The sequence below is a fragment of the Salmo salar genome, chromosome ssa10 (genome assembly GCF_905237065.1).
Source record: "Salmo salar chromosome ssa10, Ssal_v3.1, whole genome shotgun sequence".
Taxonomy (NCBI): Eukaryota; Metazoa; Chordata; class Actinopteri; order Salmoniformes; family Salmonidae; genus Salmo; species Salmo salar.
The window spans coordinates 107,511,055-107,531,497 of NC_059451.1; the positions used below are offsets into that span (position 1 = coordinate 107,511,055).

The 20,443-nt window shown below is 41.9% G+C and overlaps 1 protein-coding gene across 18 annotated transcripts in view; it reads left to right on the plus strand.

The window, feature by feature from the left end:
* Positions 1 to 794: 794 nt before the first annotated feature.
* The window catches only part of LOC106561350 (CCR4-NOT transcription complex subunit 1), a 39,828-nt gene continuing 20,179 nt past the window's right edge, over positions 795 to 20,443 (plus strand). For 7 of the 18 annotated variants that reach the window (XM_014125195.2, XM_014125206.2, XM_014125202.2 and 4 more), the window contains exons 1-21: positions 795 to 927; positions 3,004 to 3,295; positions 5,560 to 5,667; positions 5,876 to 5,974; positions 6,143 to 6,211; positions 6,329 to 6,383; positions 8,644 to 8,847; positions 8,986 to 9,154; positions 9,288 to 9,414; positions 9,507 to 9,617; positions 9,706 to 9,876; positions 10,033 to 10,160; positions 10,272 to 10,632; positions 13,854 to 13,985; positions 14,094 to 14,245; positions 15,862 to 16,033; positions 16,195 to 16,396; positions 16,487 to 16,624; positions 17,026 to 17,150; positions 19,871 to 20,157; positions 20,295 to 20,373. In XM_014125195.2, the coding sequence (XP_013980670.1) occupies positions 3,194 to 3,295; positions 5,560 to 5,667; positions 5,876 to 5,974; positions 6,143 to 6,211; positions 6,329 to 6,383; positions 8,644 to 8,847; positions 8,986 to 9,154; positions 9,288 to 9,414; positions 9,507 to 9,617; positions 9,706 to 9,876; positions 10,033 to 10,160; positions 10,272 to 10,632; positions 13,854 to 13,985; positions 14,094 to 14,245; positions 15,862 to 16,033; positions 16,195 to 16,396; positions 16,487 to 16,624; positions 17,026 to 17,150; positions 19,871 to 20,157; positions 20,295 to 20,373 (2,991 nt within the window). In that variant the 5' untranslated portion in view covers positions 795 to 927; positions 3,004 to 3,193. Of the gene's footprint in view, positions 928 to 3,003; positions 3,296 to 5,559; positions 5,668 to 5,875; positions 5,975 to 6,142; positions 6,212 to 6,328; positions 6,384 to 8,206; positions 8,287 to 8,643; positions 8,848 to 8,985; positions 9,155 to 9,287; positions 9,415 to 9,506; positions 9,618 to 9,705; positions 9,877 to 10,032; positions 10,161 to 10,271; positions 10,633 to 13,853; positions 13,986 to 14,093; positions 14,246 to 15,861; positions 16,034 to 16,194; positions 16,397 to 16,486; positions 16,625 to 17,025; positions 17,151 to 19,870; positions 20,158 to 20,294; positions 20,374 to 20,443 lie in introns of those variants that run through there. The other 11 variants (XM_014125198.2, XM_014125201.2, XM_014125209.2 and 8 more) reach the window with 11 other exon arrangements.

Sequence of the window (20,443 nt, forward strand, 5' to 3'; positions counted from 1 at the left end):
ATGTTTTCCTTATTTATTCTCAACCACTAACCTGCATCATTAAGACTGGGTAAGATATTTCCTTGACAAATGCCTTTGGTGCGGTAGCTAGCCTTGGATCACTTGAATGAACGTCTGTCACCAATGACTACTGTGAGAGTAAAGCAAGAAAAATATATAGTTTTTTTTATTTCCATCAACAATGTGCATGCTTCGAGATCAAACAGTGCTAGAGGTTTTCATAGTACCACACATATAGCAGGTTGGTCATCATTATGCAACAGTGCACAAATGTAACTTGCCTTGTGTTAGAGTTCCATATTTCAGCAGTAGGGGGACACAGACAAGACACTAAATTGTTGCTGTGCCCTTTTCTCAATGTGCTCACTGATTTGAAAGGCATGGAGTCTGGACAGCCTTAAAACAGTCCATAACTGGTGTAAGCAATATGACAGAAGCTGTTCTCAGCCCAACCAAGTGGGGCCATCTCCAACCCATCTGTAATTTCAGAGCTGTGAACAGTGACACTGACAGAGTATGAACTGGGGGGGCCTGGAAACCAAACAATATACTGTTATTATAGTCCTCCTTTAGAGAAGATCATCATCATCATGAAACTAAATATACAGAAATTACAATGAAGTTGCCATATGACCAGAATCAGCCCTATGGGTGCATTGACTGTGGTTACATTCAAACTAGTTTTGGTGGATGGTATTAGGTGCATGGCCCAAGTACATAAATGTATTATCAATTGATCTCGTTTTCTATTTAGCTCATGTGGAAGCATGGCATGCACAATTACAGTGGCGCGAGCACTAAAGTGAAAACTGCACTGTGTGCGCGCGCGGGGATGACAGTCGCCATTTTATTTTGAAAAATCAAACCGAACTGGAAGGAGAGCAACCCAAAGGGAATGAATATCACAAATACATTTTGGGAACCATGGTACGTTTTTTGTTTTTTTAACAATATATTGCAAAGAATCGGCGGTCTTTTTTTCTAATTAGGACACATTAGTAAGCGAAAACGTGTGCGACTAGCCGTCGTTAACGTGAGCAAAGACAAGCTAGCGTACTACAGTAGCGTTGGCTAAAGTTGACTAACGTTAGCCAGTTAGGAACAGTTGGATGGTCCCATCTCAAAAAGTGGAGTTGGTTAGTGAAAATGACCATATATTAACGTTTAACATGGCTTACTCATTTCGAGTTTGCGGATGCTACACTCCGAGATCATTGTCATGCTAACGTTTATAAGAACTAGTTAACGTTTACTAACACTAGTTGGCTAGTTTCGGTACCTGGTCATACATAGCTAAATTGCCTAGCAGCTAGGGTTGGCTAACGTTAGCTAGTTACTTTGTTGACAATTTATTTCCATTGAAAATAACGTAACTAATCAATCGTTAGTGCATTGACCAGCTAACTAGTGTTTATAGAGTTGTTGGCTTTGCAACGTAAACAAATGTAACTAACGTTAGTTAGCCAACGACAGAAAAACAACCTAACATACGGCCTTCTGAGTGTTGACGTTAGCTAACATTAGCTGGCTGACATCTGCTAATTTAGCCAGGTAGCTGGTGTTGGTAACCCAATGTGCTTGCTTATCCGGCTAGCTAACGTTAGCTGGCTAGCTCTTTGTCTCAATGGATAAGTTGACTTGTAACAGTATATGTCAGATGGTTAACGTTAGCAAACGTTAACGGACCAAGTTGGCCAGTTATATTCTGCAGCTAGCAAACATGGCTATCGTTGATATTATTAGCTAACGTGAGCGAAGTTTGCTAACTAACGATATGTTGCCGAAGATTTGAGTGAACAGATGCTATCGGTAGTTGGCTAGCGAAGTACGTTAACGTTATATACGTGGACGACAACACATTTAATTGTTTTTTTAGATGAAACACACACGACAAATATGCGAACGGTAACTTAGTTGCCGTTAGTATTATCTCACTACCTAGCTAACGTTTATTTGCGTTATTACTGGGACACTGAAATCATAGCTAGCTACCTACGTGAACAATTAATTTAACTCGCTTTAAGTAAATAAACGACTTTGGCTTGGTTATTCATTGATTAACCACGTGTTGTCAGCGTAGAAGAGAAATATAGGATTTCATCCGTATTATCAGCGCACACGATGCTGATTGGACTGGTAGAAACGGTTAAAGGGTGTGCATCAATTCAAGGCCACACTTGGTAGTTTTACTAGACCGACGTTGTGGACAGTTTTGGCTAACATTTTTCATTTGTTTGGGCAAACTTCACATATAAACAGTGGCCATCGTTATAACTCGGTCATGGTGACTTTCTACCTGTAAGTTGCGAAGTAGCTGATTAACTAGCTAGTTAGTTGTGCTGATGTCTTTTAGTTCGTTTTTAGTTAGCCTACCACCCTACTCTTCTACATTTGCAAACTACATAGATTTTTCTATTTTTATTTTGTTGTTGACTGTACGTTTGTTTAACTCTGTTGTTTTTGTCGCACTGCTTTGCTTTATTTTGGCCTGGTCGCAGTTGTAAATGAGAACTTGTTCTCAACTGGCCTACCTGGTTAAATAAAGGTGAAATATATATATTTTTTAGTATTGTGGTGGTGTGTGAATCAGGATTATACCAGGCGAGTAGTAGGCTTCGAAGCCTACCCCATTGTTTTTTTGTGGGCAATGAGGCTCTTTTCCCATGGCAGTTGTACACTATTGCTATTTACAACCCCAGTTTATCATATGACTATTTTTATATATATATTTTTTTTTGTATACCTTTATTTAACTAGGCAAGTCAGTTAAGAACAGATTCTGATTTGCAATGATGGCCTAGGAATAGTGGGTTAACTGCCTTGTTCAGGGGCAGAACGACAGATTTTTACCTTGTCAGCTCAGGGATTCGATCTAGCAACCTTTCGGTTACTGGCCCAACGCTCTAACCACTAGGCTACCTACTATGTAGTATTTGCTCAATGATTTTGTACTGTTTTTATGTGCATCTGTATTAACTGGTTTTCTCTCTTGGTTATTTTCAGATTCTGAACTTGATGTTGCACTGAGGGACTTTACCTTGCATCAAGATCCACTGAAGTAGCTTGTTGTAAAACATTTTCATACCTTGGGGAGGGAGGGGGGGGGCAGAAGTAACCTATCATTGAAGTGACTAAAGGGGAATAATGGTGATTTTGCGCCGGGCACGGCCGCCTGCTTCCGCCCCAACCAGCAATGAATCTTGACTCGCTCTCGCTGGCTTTGTCTCAAATCAGCTACCTGGTGGACAATTTAACTAAGAAAAACTACAGAGCCAGCCAGCAGGAAATACAACATGTGAGTAGCATGTGGTATTATGCTCACAAATTGTCTTTTTCTGTGTTTTTGTAGTTTTGCCACTAAAAAGCAGTACACACATTTTCCGACGTTTGAAGGGCTATAGCTAAGTAGATTTTGAAACATATATCCATTCAAAATTATATATATTTTTTGTTTTACCTTTTTATTTAACTTCTCTGGGCTAGGTGGGACGTGACCGTCCCACACTATTCAACAGCCAGTGAAATAGCATGGCGCGAAATACAAAACAGCAAAAATCTCATGATTTAATTTTCTCTAACAGTCAACTATTTAACACCATTTTTAAAGATGACTCTCGTTAATCTAACCACATTGTCCGATTTCAAAAAGGCTTTACGGCGAAAGCATAAAATTAGATTATGTTAGGACATAAACTTCACAAGAAAATCCACGCAGCCATTTTCCAAGCAAGGACATAAATCATAAAAACCAAAAGTACAGCTAAAATATTCACTAACCTTTGATCTTCATCAGATGGCACTCATAGGACCTCATGTTATACAATACATGTATGTTTTGCTCGATAAAGTTCATATTAATATACAAAAACAGCATTTTACATTGGTGCGTGATGTTCAGAAAATGTATTCCCACCAAAACTTCCACTGAATGTGCACATCAATTTACAAAAATACTCATCATAAACGTTGATAAACTTTACAACAGTTATTGAAATAATTATAGATGCACTACTCCTTGATGCAACGGCTTTGTCAGATTTCAAAATAACTTTACGGAGAAAGCACATTGTTCAATATGCTGAGTACATAGCTCAGCCATCGAAGCAAGCTATACAGCTACCCGCCAAGTTCTGGCATCAACAAAACTCTGAATTAGTATTATAAATATTCTCTTACTTTTGTTGATCTTTGTCAGAATGCACTCCGAGGACTCCTACTTCCACAAGAAATGTTCTTTTTGTTCGAAATACTCCATATTTATGTCCAAATACCTCCGTTTTGGTCGTGCGTTCAGATCACTATCCAAAGGCATAACGCGCGAGCGCAGTACCAGAGACAAAATCAAATAATTCCATTAGCGTTCGTAGAAACATGTCAAACGTTGTTTACAATCAATCTTTAGGGCATTTTTAACGTAAAAATGCAATAATATTCCAACCGGACAATAGCGTATTCATTCCAGGAGAAAAGGGAGGGACGCGCAAAATGTGCCTGCGCATTAAAACAACTCACTGGTCCCAGGCAGTCCACTCATTGACTGAGCTACTATTTTCTGCCCAGTAACAGGATAATTATGGAAACTTTCTGAAGGCTGTTGACAGCCAATGGAAGCCTTAGGAAGTGTAACGTGACCCCACATACACTGTAGTTTCGATAGGGATTCAAAAGAACTACAGATCTCAGATTTCCACACTTCCTGGTTGGATTTTTCTCAGGTTTTTGCCTGCCATATTTATGTTATACTCACAGGCATCATTCAAACCGTTTTAGAAACTTCAGTGTTTTCTATCTAAATCTACTAATAATATGCAAATATTTGACTCTGGGCCTGAGTATTAGGCCGTTTACTCTGGGCAAGCTTTTCATCCGAAATCGAAAATACTGCCCCCTATACCTTGACAGGTTAACTAGGCAAGTCAGTTAAGAACAAATTCTTATTTTCAATGACGGCCTAGGATCAGTGGGTTAACTGCCTTGTTCAGGGGCAGAACGACAGATTTTTACCTTGTCAGCTCGGGGATTATCACAAAATGATTGTAAAACCAATATGATTCTAGTGTTCATAGGATTTTTCTGTATAAAAAATGGGCGTAATTGGTGGGTGTGTAGCAATATCGGCATGGCTGAAATTGGTCAGGTTCTTGGTTAAAACATTTTTTGAAGCCCCCATCTTAGTGACGGAGAATTTGTTTTAAAGCCAGTTTCTCTCAATTCTAGACATTTAGCTATGTAGCCGAGAGAACATTTTACAATTTAAGCTATGTCTAGCTTTTATTTTAGTGATAGTTCTCAAGTATTTAACAATATATAGATCATCTTTTTTTTACGTGCTCTATATCTGGTTTTAGTGGTTTAAGTTTACACTGAAAACATTTTTTCACCCCAAAAAATGTATTTCACTAAAAACAATGTTTGGATATATGTGGCCTGAATAAACAGGATGTTTCTATGCAGGAAAAAACCCTGGGTTTAGAATTGCATTAGGTCTGACAATTATATTGTGGCTGTGACGGCTGACCTGTTATTTGTTCTTTTGTTGAATGTGTTCTGTCCCAACAGATTGTGGATCGTCACGGCCCTGAGGCAGACAGGCATTTATTACGCTGTCTTTTCTCCCATGTGGATTTCAGTGGCGATGGTAAAAGCAGTGGCAAAGATTTCCATCAGGTAATTTCTGATTAGTAATACTCATTACACCAGTTGCTAAACAGATTTTAGCAATGAGGATTAAGGGTTTCTTTAAATTTACTGATCATCATTGGTATTGTCTGTCTTGCCTTTATTATTTTAGAAAGTGACTCTGCTTTCCTATTTTGTCCTTAACCTGTTATGTCCCCTCTTCTCCCTTTTACCTTCGTTTGCTCGCTTGACCAAGACACAGTTTCTGATCCAGGAGTGTGTTTCACTGATTTCAAAGCCAAATTTTATTTCAACACTCTGCTACACAATCGACAATCCCTTGCACTACCAGAAGGTAGGAGACGTGCTTATTTTCTCAACTATCCTTGTAAAATAATTTTGCAATTCATAAAATATTATTGTACCTTTTCTGCAGTGATGAACGTTAGACCTCGCATGTGCCAAAATTATTCTCTTTGTCAGAATAACTGTGTAATGTTTTCTAAACCTTTATCGTTTTCAGAGTTTGAAGCCTTCCACCCACTTGTTTACTCAGTTGAGTAAAGTTCTCAAGCTAAGCAAGGTTCAAGAAGTAAGTAAAGTAATGTGGAAATGTATGTTATCGGATGGTGGTTTTTATTGTAATGTTTAAAAATAATATGCCAAACAGTTTTAGATTCTACATAAATCTCTTCTTTATTTCCCTAAGGTTATATTTGGCCTTGCTTTGCTGAATTCGTGCAACGCAGACCTTCGTGGTTTTGGTAAACTCAGTTTTATATTTAATCATTTGACTATACCTGCTGATTTGAAAACATGCAATGTTTTATCTGTATGGGGGGGTCACATGAGTTATTCTGTTATCAAGGTGTCCAAGTGTAGCACATGGAAATGTGTGAAACTCACTCCTTAGCCTGATGTGTCCCTACATGGGCCGCAAAATAGCTAGCTTTTCGCGTGGCACAACTGTTAAAAAGATGCTTCGGAAGGGCCAGTCACGTGTGCTAAAAAGGCAGAGGTCCTGTGTTCAAGCCTCTGTGAGCTGAATCAGGAGGAAGCCGTACTCTCTAAGCAAGCAGCTTGACGTCCGTTATACAAGTATAGAGATGAAACAGTATGAAAATTTCATATCACAATTATAGTGACCAAAATTATCACGGTTATCAGTATTATTGCGGTATTGTTAAAATGTGCTGGAAATGTTCAAAAAGTACTGACACACACACACACACACACACACACACACACACTGACTGAAATCATTTCTCCAAGTTTTATATTGAAAACCAACAAATAAAATTAGCAGCACTATATACGTTTTGTGTGCATAAACATTACAATAATAACATTAAAGATGGCACCATGTGGCCATGAAGTAAGCTTTCCTAGTGCAGGTTTAAATGAACACAACCTTAAGTAAGCAAATCAAATAACAAAATTAGCAGCACGGAAATCTTTATCAGCCTCAGAAAGCCAAGCCTATCAACAATTTGAGATGGCACCATGTCCTTTGCAATGTAATATGAAAGGGCTGGAGTGAGGTCTTGAGCATTTTTTTAATGTGGGTGCATAAGCACCCTGCCTTTTTTAAATGCTTGCTCGATTGTCTCACAACTAGATGAGGGACCAGATGCATCACTGGGTTTGCCTGCTGCACGCCCACTCTGTAAACAAAGGAATAGCAAATGTAGTATTATTATTGGCATTTTATTATTATTATTCACTTAAGACTGTGTATATCTTCTGTGTTGCATTTGAGTATATGCAATGACCCCATGCGCAACTTACATAAATACAAATGAGTCTTAAGAAGACAGTGATTGTAATTGCAATAAGCCCAACAATTGACATAAATACTGGAGTCTTGTATAGTAGTCTATAGTGTTTATCCTGTTGGAACACTTTTACAACCAAGTCGACGACTGCCAGATTTTAAATGAACAAAATATGTTTGTTGGGTAACTAAACTACAAAACATGTTATCGTGTGCAATGGACGAATAGTCTGCAGACACATGACGCATACAGCAGCAGAACAACGTGTAGTGTTTTTACAAGAGTAGGTAACACTGAAAGCTTCAGTTTACATTATTGACAAGCTATTAGCAAGTTAGACAGACAAACCATGTCATTTTCCCCCACATCATGCATTGAGCTAAAAGTTAACTTACCTTGCATTCGCTATAAAGTAGTGGATGGTGGTCATGAAGATGACTCAAGAGATTTGAGGTGTTAATGTAAATGAAGATCTGGTATTGTGGACGTCAGGAGAACTGTTTTACGTACCAGGTGGCTATCTCTCGGTTATCGTCCTCAGGTGGGGCCTTCAGTATGTTGATTGCTACGGTGTGGCAGGGGTAGTCAGCAAAGCAGAACACATCTGGGCTCATGCGGGAGTGCTGGATGAATGACAGCTGGAAGAGTGATAATGGTCAAGAGGGTTGAGGAGAGGAGTTCATTGATGTGAATGAAGGAGTTTGTTACCTCTGGAAATAAGACAAGTGTTGAGTGTCTTGTCATTTACATAAACCTGACCCATTCTCCCTACCTGTCCTTCAGCATGCTTCCAGGGCCGGTAGATTAGGTCGACAGGGAACGCCTCCATGCCCAGGCCCCTCTGGATCCCATACACCACCATATGCAGTCACTTGCATGTTCTGCAGACAGGGTGATCATCTTCGATTAAGTTTCCCTCAACACTCTTGTAAAACCCAAAATACTACCACACTTCAGATTTGTTCCTCTTAGAAGGCTGAAAAATCTCCCAAGCGCTGTCACTGCTTTCTGCCATGTTTTCACACAAAACAAACCCATGCTGCGCCTGCGTCAGACTGTTGCTAACTTTGGTTGATGTAGGACAGTATTTACCGTGAATTTTTGAAACCGTGGTAATCAAACATGGTTTTAATGATGATTAAAATGTAATACTAATCGTCGGGTATTTTACAGTGGTTTATCGTGAAACCGGTAACCGGTTCATCCTTATACAAGTATTTATTTGAAATATTTCCCCATTTGTCTTTAGCCGCGCAGTTCGTCAAACAAAGGCTCCCGGACCTCCTCCGCTCGTACGTGGACGCGGACCTTGGAGGAAACCAGGAAGGTGGCTTCCAAGATATTGCCATAGAGGTCCTGCACCTGCTCCTCTCCCATCTTCTGTTTGGCCAGAAGGGAGCCAGCGGGGTCGGACAAGAGCAGATTGACGCGTTCCTCAAGACACTGTGCAGAGGTGAGGGGCATAGACGTACTACTTGAAAGGAAATGTTAGTTATTTCCAGAAGTAACACAAACTCTGATTCCTTCATTCACAGCAATCTGGTCGTTTTGTACATGTTGCCCCATCAATTAAATATTCTGTTTGTTTCAGATTTCCCGCAGGAGCGCTGTCCTGTGGTGCTCGCACCACTGCTATACCCTGAAAAACGGGACATTCTGATGGACAGGATTCTGCCAGACTCGGGAGAGTTAGCCAAGACCATGATGGAGAGTTCTCTCGCAGAGTTCATGCAGGAAGTTGGCTATGGCTTTTGTGCAAGGTGACTGTTATTTAGCAACTGAAATGCCCATTACAAATGTAATTAATTCAGTCGTTCTTGATGTCATGCATGGCCACTAAGGAATTCAATGTCAGTTACCCCTGTTAATGTATTGTCTGTCTTTCATTCTAAGTCTTGATGAATGCCGCAACATAATCCTACAGTATGGGGTACGAGAGGTTACTGCCAGCCAGGTGGCCAGGGTCCTGGGGATGATGGCTCGCACACACTCTGGCTTGTCTGATGGAATCCCCCTACAGGTGAGGGTTGACCCGATAACTTACTGAAGCTCTGTAAAAGAAAATGACATTGCTCTCTAAGTATACTATTGTTTTTCTTTTTTCTTTCTCAGTCCATCTCGGCTCCGGGCAGTGGCATTTGGAGCGATGGAAAGGACAAAAGTGATGGCTCTCAGGCGCACACCTGGAATGTAGAAGTTCTAATTGATGTGGTCAAAGAAGTTGTAAGTTATAGTGGAATTACATGTTATTCCCCTTCAGTTGGCCATTCATGTCTTGCACTTTGTACAGAAAATGTCTTTTATATTTTAGAACCCCAATCTGAACTTTAAAGAGGTGACCTACGAGCTCGATCACCCTGGCTTCATAATCCGGGACAGCAAGGGACTGCAGATGGTGGTGTATGGGATCCAGAGGGGCCTGGGCATGGAGGTGTTCCCTGTCGACCTAATCTACCGGCCCTGGAAGCATGCTGAAGGACAGGTAAGGAGGAGAATGGGTCATGTTAGGAGGAGATTGGGTCAGGTTTATGTAAATGACAACATAGCACTGTTACCTCTGGAAATAAGACCAAACTCCTTCATTCACATCAATGAACTCCTCTCCTCAGCCCTCTTGACCATTATCACTCTCTTCTAGCTGTCATTTATCCAGCACTCCCTCATGAGCCCAGATGTGTTCTGCTTTGCTGACTACCCCTGCCACACCGTAGCAATCGACATACTGAAGGCCCCACCTGAGGACGATAACCGAGAGATAGCCACCTGGTACGTAAAACAGTTCACCTGACTTTAACAATACCAGGTACTCCTTTAAATTAATTATTAGAACAAAATCATGCCATTTGATATACGTTATTTGTGATTTTCGCCTCACAGGAAGAGCCTGGACCTGGTGGAAAGCCTCCTGCGCCTTTCTGAGGTGGGCCAGTACGAGCAGGTAAAGCAGCTCTTCAGCTTCCCCATCAAGCACTGTCCCGACATGCTGGTGCTGGCGCTGCTGCAGATAAGCACCTCCTGGCACACCCTGCGCCACGAGCTCATCTCCACCCTCATGCCAATCTTCCTGGGCAACCACCCCAACTCTGCCATCATCTTACACTACGCCTGGCACGGACAGGGCCAGTCCCCCTCTATCCGGCAGCTGATCATGCACTCTATGGCTGAGTGGTACATGAGAGGGGAGCAGTACGACCAGGCCAAGCTGTCCCGCATCCTGGATGTGGCCCAGGACTTGAAGGTAGGGAGGGATCAGTGTTTTTTTTTTTTTTCAGGAAATGTATAGTTTTGTGAAGGTATGGTGTTCACCCATTCTGCCCAGTGGGTTAAAACGCATTTTGTTGATGGCATTTCACTTCCTTATGTTATAAGATACATTTTACCAAGACAATTGATTCTTCGTGTTCTGAATTGTTCAGTCTGGTCTTTCCCTAACATATCATTAGCATTATATCCAAAAAGTTGGATTTTGTAACCTAATACATCCAATTATAAGCACTGAGCTCTGTTAACCTCTATGGGCTGCGTCCCACCCGTGGTGCACTCCATCAACAGCAGGTGCATTTCAAGAGCGGAAAATTTGAATCCAAATAAATGTCAAAATTCAAATTTTTCAAACATACAACTATTTTACACCCTTTGAAAGATAAACATCTCCTTAATCTAACCACGTTTTACGATTTCAAAAAGGTTTTACGGCGAAAGCATAAATTTAGAGTATGTTAGGACAGTACATTTACAAGAGTTGTGTGTAATGTTTTGTCAATTCAAAGACAGGGTCACCAAAACCATAAAACCAGCTAAAATGATGCACTAACCTTTTACAATCTCCATCAGATGAAACTCCTAGGACATTATGTTAGACAATGCATGCATTTTTAGTTCTATCAAGTTCATATTTATATCCAAAAACAGCGTTTTACTATGGCATTGATGTTGAGGAAATCGTTTCCCTCCAATAACCGGCAGTCAAGTCAGCACCACAAATTAAATAATTAAAATTAGAAAACATTGGTAAAATATTATATTGTCATTTAAAGAATTATAGATTTACATCTCTTGAACGCAATCAACTTGCCAGATTTAAAAATAACCTTACTGGGAAATCACACTTTGCAATAATCTGAGCACTGCGCCCAGAAAAATACGCGTTGCGATACAGACTAGCCGTCATGTTGGGGAGATCTAAAATCGAAAATACTATGTAAATAATCCATTACCTTTGATTCTCTTCATCAGATGTCACTTCCAGGTATCACAGGTCCATAACGAATGTAGTTTTGTTCAAAAAAGCTAATCATTTATGTCCAAAAATCTCCATCTTGTTAGCACATGATCTAAGCCCGCCGGACTTCACTTCATGAACGAGGGGAAAAAATATATTTCCGTTCGTTCAAACATGTCAAACGTTGTATAGCATAAATCATTAGGGCCTTCTTTAACCAGAACATGAATAATATTCAAGGTGGACGAATGCATTCTCTTTTATAACGTATTGGAACGAGGGTACCCAACATGAACTCGCGCGCCAGGTCTAATGGGCCATCATCGTTCCATGGCTCTTGTTCGGTCAGATCTCCCTCCAGAAGACTCAAAAAACTTTGTAAAGGCTGGTGACATCTAGTGGAAGCAATAGGAAGTGCCAAAATATTCCTCAGCCCCTGTGTTTTTCAATGGCATAGGTTTAAAGGTAATACAACACATCAGGTATCCACTTCCTGTCAGAAAATGTCTCAGGGTTTTGCCTGCCAAATGAGTTCTGTTATACTCACAGACACCATTCAAACAGTTTTAGAAACTTTAGGGTGTTTTCTATCCATATATAATAAGTATATGCATATTCTAGTTACTGGGTAGGATTAGTAACCAGATGAAATCGGGTACATTTTTTTATCCAGCCGTGCAAATACTGCCCCCTAGCCCTAACAGGTTAACAGAGCGGTGCAGCTTTATCGCCTAAACGTTTGACGATTTTATATTTTCTGGTCCTCGTCTTCCAAGTTGTTTCTGCGGGTCGCAAAATTAGCATGACCTGAGCTGAAATAAATGTAAAGGTTTTGAAAATAAAAAGCTTGGGGTACGCTCAGTGCTCCGGTGACATTTCAGAGATACGTTTGTTTTTGTGAGAAGTCTTTAAAAAATAACAGGAACTTCGCATGAATATGAACAGTGTATACGAAAATATGAAAATACTTAATGTCATGTCTCAAAATCGATATCTCTTACCTCAATTGTTTTTACCCTTGTAGTATGGTTGAAATTAGGGTGACTAAATCAGTGGAGACCAGAGGGGGGAAAAATTCAGGAAAATAGCATCGTGTCAGCTAGCAGATACAATGTCATTGTGCAAACACTAGTTAGCCGTGGCTTGCGAAACTACCTCCAACTTTCTTCATACTGGACACTGACATATATAAATGGTGTCCACAAGTTAATCTGACTCAGGGTGAGTATACTGAACAAAAATATAAATGCAACAATTTCAAAGATTTACTTAGTTACAGTTCATTCATATAAGGAAATCGATCAATTGAAACAAATTCATTAGGCCCTAATCTATGAATTTCATGGGTGGGCCTGGGAGGGCATAGGCCCATCAGTTATATTGGGTGGCTGGTCTGACTATCCCGCATGTGAAGAAGCCGGATGTGGAGGTCCTGGACTGGCGTGGTAACACGTGGTCTGCGGTTGTTGGGCATACTGCCATGTTCTCCATAATTATGGGGGTGGCTTATGGTAGAGAAATGAACATTCAATTCTGTCGACACCTCTGGTGGACATTCCTGCAGTCAGCATGCCAATTGGATGCTCCCTCAACTTGAGACATATGTTACACATCTGCACATTTTAGGTGCCTTTTATTGTTTCCATCACAAGGTGCACCTGTGTAATGATCATGTTGTTTAATATGCCACACCTGTCAGGTGGATGGATTATTTTGGCCAAGGAGAAATGCTCACTAACGGGTATGTAAACAAAACTGCACAACATTTTAGAGGTGCTTTTGTGCGAATGAGACATTTCTGGGATCTTTTATTTCAGCTGGTGAACCATAGGACCAGCACTTTACATGTTGCGTTTTATATTTTTGTTCAGTATAAAGGGCATCATTGCCAAAATCCAGAGGTATCCCTTGAATCCTCGCACACAATCCAGCCTTACTGATGCAATGCTATTTTCTTGATTTATTACCTTTTTCTTTTCTGGCCTTCATTGATTTAGTTGCCCTAATTTTGACCATCCTACAAGGGTAGAAACTCCATTAAGTTTTAAATGGATTATGATAGTGACATGAGGTTTGGACCATTTTAGTTTTTTTTAGGATTATCTATGTAATGAACACATTTTACCCATTGGTCAAAAGATATATTTTAGATTTTGTACACTATATAAGGCTACTTTGTGCAAGTTTGTTTTTGTTGTTGTTGTTGCAATATCCAAACTGTTCTTCTTGTGTTTCAGTCTCTATCTATGCTGCTAAATGGTACACCATTTGCCTTCGTTATTGACCTTGCTGCACTTGCCTCTCGCCGTGAATACCTCAAACTTGACAAATGGCTGACTGACAAAATCCGAGAGCATGGGGTGAGTGGTGTGAGTTGAGCTTTTAATTTACAGCAATTACAACCAGTATACATACACTTTGCTATAAGAAGTTATTGGGATCTAGTACATGAGTCATTGACCTGTTTGCTGTTCTAGGAGCCCTTCATCCAGGCGTGTGTTACGTTCCTGAAGAGACGTTGTCCCTCTATCATTGGTGGTCTGGCCCTAGAAAAGGACCAGCCCAAAAGCGCCCTCCTTCCCCCGGAAACGATGGCTACCATGCTGGGTTGTCTGCAGTCCTGTGCAGGGTGGGTTTACCTACCAGAGCTTGAGTCATGTGGCCTATGATCAAATTTCCTCTTTCATTACTCAGTCATGTTGTATAGTGCCAAAAGGTCTAGTTTCATAATTAATTTAATTTCAACTTATCTTGTATTGTCTACAAAGGTCATATTCTTCTAGAAATGTTTTTTTATTTATATTTTAACTTAATAACATGTGTAAATATTTCTATGAACATAAAAGGATTCAACAACCGAGACATAAACTGAACAAGTTCCACAGACATGTGACTAAAAGAAATGGAATAATGTGTCGCTGAACAAAGGAGGGGGTCAAAATCAAAAGTAACAGTCAGTATCTGGTGTGGCCACCAGCTGCATTAAGTACTGCAGTGCATTTCCTCATGGACTGCACCAGATTTGCCAGTTCTTGCTGTGAGATGTTACCCCACTCTTCCACCAAGGCACCTGCAAGTTCCCGGACATTTCTGGGGGGAATGGCCCTGATCAAACAGGTCCCAGACGTGGTCAATGGGATTGAGATCCGTGCACTTCGCTGGCCGTGGCAGAACACTGACATTCTTATCTTGCAGGAAGTCACACAGAATGAGCAGTATGGCTGGTGGCATTGTCATGCTGGAGGGTGATGTCAGGATGAGCCTGCAGAAGGGTACCACATGAGGGAGGAGGATGTCTTCCCTGTAACGCATAGCGTTGAGATTGCCTGCAATGACAACAAGCTCAATCCGATGATGCTGTGACACACCGCCCCAGACCATGATGGACCCTCCACCTCCAAATCAATCCCGCTCCAGAGTACAGGCCTCAGTGTAACGCTCATTCCTTCGACGATAAATGCGAATTCGAGCATCACCCCAGGTGAGACAAAACCGCGACTCGTCAGTGAAGAGCACTTTTTGCCAGTCCTGTCTGGTCCATTGGTCGGTTTGTGCCCGTCGGCAACATTGTTGCTGGTGATATCTGGTGAGGACCTGCCTTACAACAGGCCTACAAGCCCTCAGTCCAGCATCTCTCAGCCTATTTAGGACAGTCTGAACACTGATGGAGGGATTGTACGTTCCTGGTGTAACTTGGGCAGTTGTTGCCATGCTGTACCTGTCCCGCAGGTGTGATGTTCAGATGTACCGAGATCCTGTGTAGTTGTGGTCTGCCACTGCGAGGACGATCAGCTGTCCGTCCTGTCTCCCTGTAGTGCTGTCTTAGGCGTCTAACAGTATGGCCGTTGCAATTTATTGCCCTGGCCACATCTGCAGTCCTCATGCCTCCTTGCAGCATGCCTAAGGCACGTTCACGCAGATGAGCAGGGACCCTGGGCATCTTTCTTTTGGTGTATTTCAGTCAGTAGAAAGGCCTCTTTTAGTGTCCTGTTTTCATAACTGACCTTAATTGCTTACCATCTGTAAGCTCTTAGTGTGTTAATGACTGTTCCACAGGTGCATGTTCATTAATTGTTTATGGTTCATTGAACAAGCATGGGAAACAGTGTTTAAACCCTTTACAATGAAGATCTGTGTGAGGTTATTTGGATTTTTACGAATCATCTTTGAAAGACAGGGTTCTGAAAAAGGGACGTTTCTTTATTTGGTGTATGTATATGTTGTTTTTTTTCGGGTTTTTTTCAGGAGCGTCTCTCAAGAGCTCTCCGAGACTATCTTGACCATGGCTGCCAACTGCAGCAACGTCATGAATAAAGCCCGCCAGCCACCACCAGGGGTCATGCCAAAGGGACGTGCTCCCAGCACCAGCAGCCTAGATGCAATTTCCCCTGTGCAAGTGTCGGTGTCTCCTCTCCAGGTGAAGAGCGTTTTATCTAACACTTTATTTGGGTAATGTGTATCAGCTAGAAGCAATACTTTCATCATCCCCTAAATTTGATTGTTTTGTCTTATAACATAATTGTGAACATTAGCCTGAAAGGCAGGTTGCTCAACCTGGTGCTCCATTCTGTGTGTTAGATGGATCCCCTGACAGCCATGGGCTCCCTCAACCTGGGCAGCTCTGCCACCTCTCACACACAGAGTATGCAGAGCTTTCCCACCCCGCTGGGCTCTGCTTTCAGCAACCCCCAGTCCCCAGCTAAGGCCTTCCCTCCACTGTCCAACCCCAGCACACCATTTGGGGGGATTGGAAGTCTCTCTTCACAGCTAGGTAACCCAGGTATGAGGAGAGAACGTGCCATAGATATTTGCATAGTGTTTTGATTACACCATATGGAGGACTGAAGTGGGATGTTTTTCTTTTGTTTAGGTCCGCTGGGATCAGGCATTGGCTCTGGTATTGGTTCTGGTCTTGGAATGCCAGCGGTGAGCAGTGATCCGTTTGGGACGAGGAAGATGAGCACACCAGGCCTGAATCCGCCCACCTTTCAGCAGAGTAAGATGGCCTGTAAGTGGTGGTGGTGTGACTGAGTGTATTTCCTCTGAAAACATTCTTAATATCTCCTAATAGCCTCTTGAAGTAATGAGGGTTTACTTGAATCAATTACAAATGCTTTAACAGTTCTCATCTAAAAATATTGAGTACGATCTGGAAGAAACTGTCTTTTACACATTGAATCAGAGGAAATACAGGTCAGTCCTCCATTAAACGCAAATTATTATGCTTCTAATTGAATGTTTTCTGGTGTTTATTGCTTTGATAGTGTAAAGTCTTAAGGTGAAATTGCACTTCAAATGTTTGTTTTTATTTTTTATTTGCTGCATTTCATCAGAATATTGAAATGGTTCTGAAGGGTTTTCTTTGGCAGTATTGTTTGATTTGGTCTGGTCTATCGCCTTTTTTTCCAGCTGACCTATCTCAGGTGTGGCCAGAGGCTAACCAGCACTTTAGTAAGGAGATTGACGATGAGGCTAACAGCTACTTCCAGCGCATCTACAACCACCCCCCACACCCCACCATGTCTGTGGATGAGGTTAGTTTCTGAATAAAATGGTCTGCAGTAGTGTTGCACGGTACACTGAAACTTAGGTCATTTTTCGGTACTATAACATGAAAAACAGTTTAGTTCTACATTTTTGGTTCTTTGGTTAAATGTGTCGTACCCTGACTGACAGGATCGTGTCTGGTAATTTGTCGACTGGGCCAGTAACTTCTCAGCGCATTAATTACATTTATATGCTCTGTTGCAGTCTGCTGTAGAAAACTGCTGGTGTCTTAGTGAGTTTACCCGTACAAAACTCATGCTATATTTGAGCAGTATGAGTGGCCGTTCATTCTAGCACCCACGCTTCACTTGAGCGAGCTGATGCATTCACACGGCACACACGAGCTGTGCAGACTATTAAAAAGAAGCGCTCATCAATCCACTTGCTGAGCTTATTTTTTCTTTTAGGGAAATTTATTTGCTAAAGTCAACTTTCAATAGTGAAAATGGTAGCAAATTAGCAGTAGGCTACTGTCGATAGTTTACAAAAAGAAAGCTCTACAAAAAGACATCTAGCATTCGTATTGGCTACTGTAGCCAGAACTTTCTCAAAAGAGAGGCTAGCTTAAAGGGGCAACATTATTTTTAACATTGGTATAATTTGGCCATAGATGAGCACATTTTGTCTATGTACCCAATTTGTATTATACACTGCTCAAAAAAATAAAGGGAACACTAACACATCCTAGATCTGAATGAAATAATCTTATTAAATAGTTTTATCTTTTCATAGTTGAATGTGCTGACAACAAAATCACACAAAAATAATCAATGGAAATCCAATTTATCAACCCATGGAGGTCTGGATTTGGAGTCACACTCAAAATTAAAGTGGAAAACCACACTACAGGCTGATCCAACTTTGATGTAATGTCCTTAAAACAAGTCAAAATGAGGCTCACGTGCCTGTATGACCTCCCTACAACGCCTGGGCATGCTCCTGATGAGGTGGAGGATGGTCTCCTGAGGGATCTCCTCCCAGACCTGGACTAAAGCATCCGCCAACTCCTGGACAGTCTGTGGTGCAACGTGGCGTTGGTGGATGGAGCGAGACATGATGTGCTCAATTGGATTCAGGTCTGGGGAACGGGCGGGCCAGTCCATAGCATCAATGCCTTCCTCTTGCAGGAACTGCTGACACACTCCAGCCACATGAGGTCTAGCATTGTCTTGCATTAGGAGGAACCCAGGGCCAACCGCACCAGCATATGTTCTCACAAGGGGTCTGAGGATCTCATCTCGGTACCCAATGGCAGTCAGGCTACCTCTGGCGAGCACATGGAGGGCTGTGGAGGGCCCCCCCAAAGAAATGCCACCCCACACCATGACTGACCCACCGCCAAACCGGTCATGCTGGAGGATGTTGCAGGCAGCAGAACGTTCTCCACGGCGTCACCAGACTCTGTCATGTGTCACATGTGCTCAGTGTGAACCTGCTTTCATCTGTGAAGAGCACAGGGCGCCAGTGGCGAATTTGCCAATCTTGGTGTTCTCTGGCAAATGCCAAACGTCCTGCACAGTGTTGGGCTGTAAGCACAACCCCCACCTGTGGACGTCGGGCCCTCATACCACCCTCATGGAGTCTGTTTCTGACTGTTTGAGCAGACACATGCACATTTGTGGCCTGCTGGAGGTCATTTTGCAGGGCTCTGGCAGTGCTCCTCCTTGCACAAAGGCGGAGGTAGCGGTCCTGCTGCTGGGTTGTTGCCCTCCTACGGCCTCCTCCACGTCTCCTGATGTATTGGCCTGTCTCCTGGTAGCGCCTCCATGCTCTGGACACTACGCTGACAGACACAGCAAACCTTCTTGCCACAGCTCGCATTGATGTGCCATCCTGGATGAGCTGCACTACCTGAGCCACTTGTGTGGGTTGTAGACTCAGTCTCATGCTACCACTAGAGTGAAAGCACCGCCAGCATTCAAAAGTGACCAAAACATCAGCCAGGAAGCATAGGAACTGAGAAGTGGTCTGTGGTTACCACCTGCAGAACCACTCCTTTATTGGGGGTGTCTTGCTAATTGCCTATAATTTCCACCTGTTGTCTATTCCATTTGCACAACAGCATGTGACATTTATTGTCAATCAGTGTTGCTTCCTAAGTGGACAGTGTGATTGACTTGGATTTACATTGTGTTGTTTAAGTGTTCCCTTTATTCTTTTGAGCAGTATATTGTTTTGTATGCTGTCTTATATGGTTTTGTAGAAGGATTTTAGGTTGTCCACATTTTTATTTGTTTCTCTTATTTTAACTACAGAAGTCAAGTGGCTAATACGCTATGTTCTTTTGCCTCTGTATCGTTTTGGCATCGAGTATTGTGACTTGAGTTGTCGCGATACGACAATACCTGATTTTCCATGTCAAAAAGGAAAACACAAAGCAGGCTGAACTCTTTGGTCCTTTAATAAATCTACTGTATGCAAAAAGATTGGAAAATAAATGTTTATTCTGGTTGACAACATAAGGCTTCTTGTTATCAACGTTAGGACTGTTTTCCTCAATTTGTCTGCTTTATGTTTTGTTTCCTTACCAGTATTGAGATACTTAGAGGTATTGTGGTATCGTTACAACCCTAATTGTGATACTTAACCTGGTATTAAAGTAAAAATTCTGGTATTGTGACATCCCTAGTCTGCAGGCTGTTGCAGGCCAGTGACAGTGTTTATCAAGCTGGCAGCTGCTAAATCCTTGGTGCCCGTCTCTCTGCAGGTGCTGGAGATGCTGCAGAGGTTCAAGGACTCCACCATCAAGCGAGAGCGTGAGGTCTTTAACTGTATGCTGAGGAACTTGTTCGAGGAGTACCGCTTCTTCCCCCAGTACCCTGACAAGGAGCTACACATCACCGCCTGCCTGTTCGGGGGGATCATTGAGAAAGGCCTTGTCACCTACATGGCCCTCGGACTGGCCCTCCGATATGTACTCGAAGCCTTGAGGAAACCATTTGGGTCCAAAATGTATTATTTTGGAATCGCTGCTCTAGATAGATTCAAAAATAGGTATGGACTATTATCGGTCTTCAGATGTTTGATGGAATTCCACACTGAATATTTGCATGTTGCTAAAGAATGTTGCGCATGTATGATTCAAATGATCTGTGACTGCTGTAGGGCTAATTTGATTTTTCCCTCTCTAGACTGAAGGACTATCCCCAATATTGTCAGCACTTGGCCTCAATCGGCCACTTTCTGCAATTCCCCCATCATTTACAAGAGGTAATTGGATTTCCTGTATATTTGTGACACAATCGGTCATTCTTCATCTGTACATGTATCTTCCTTGTTT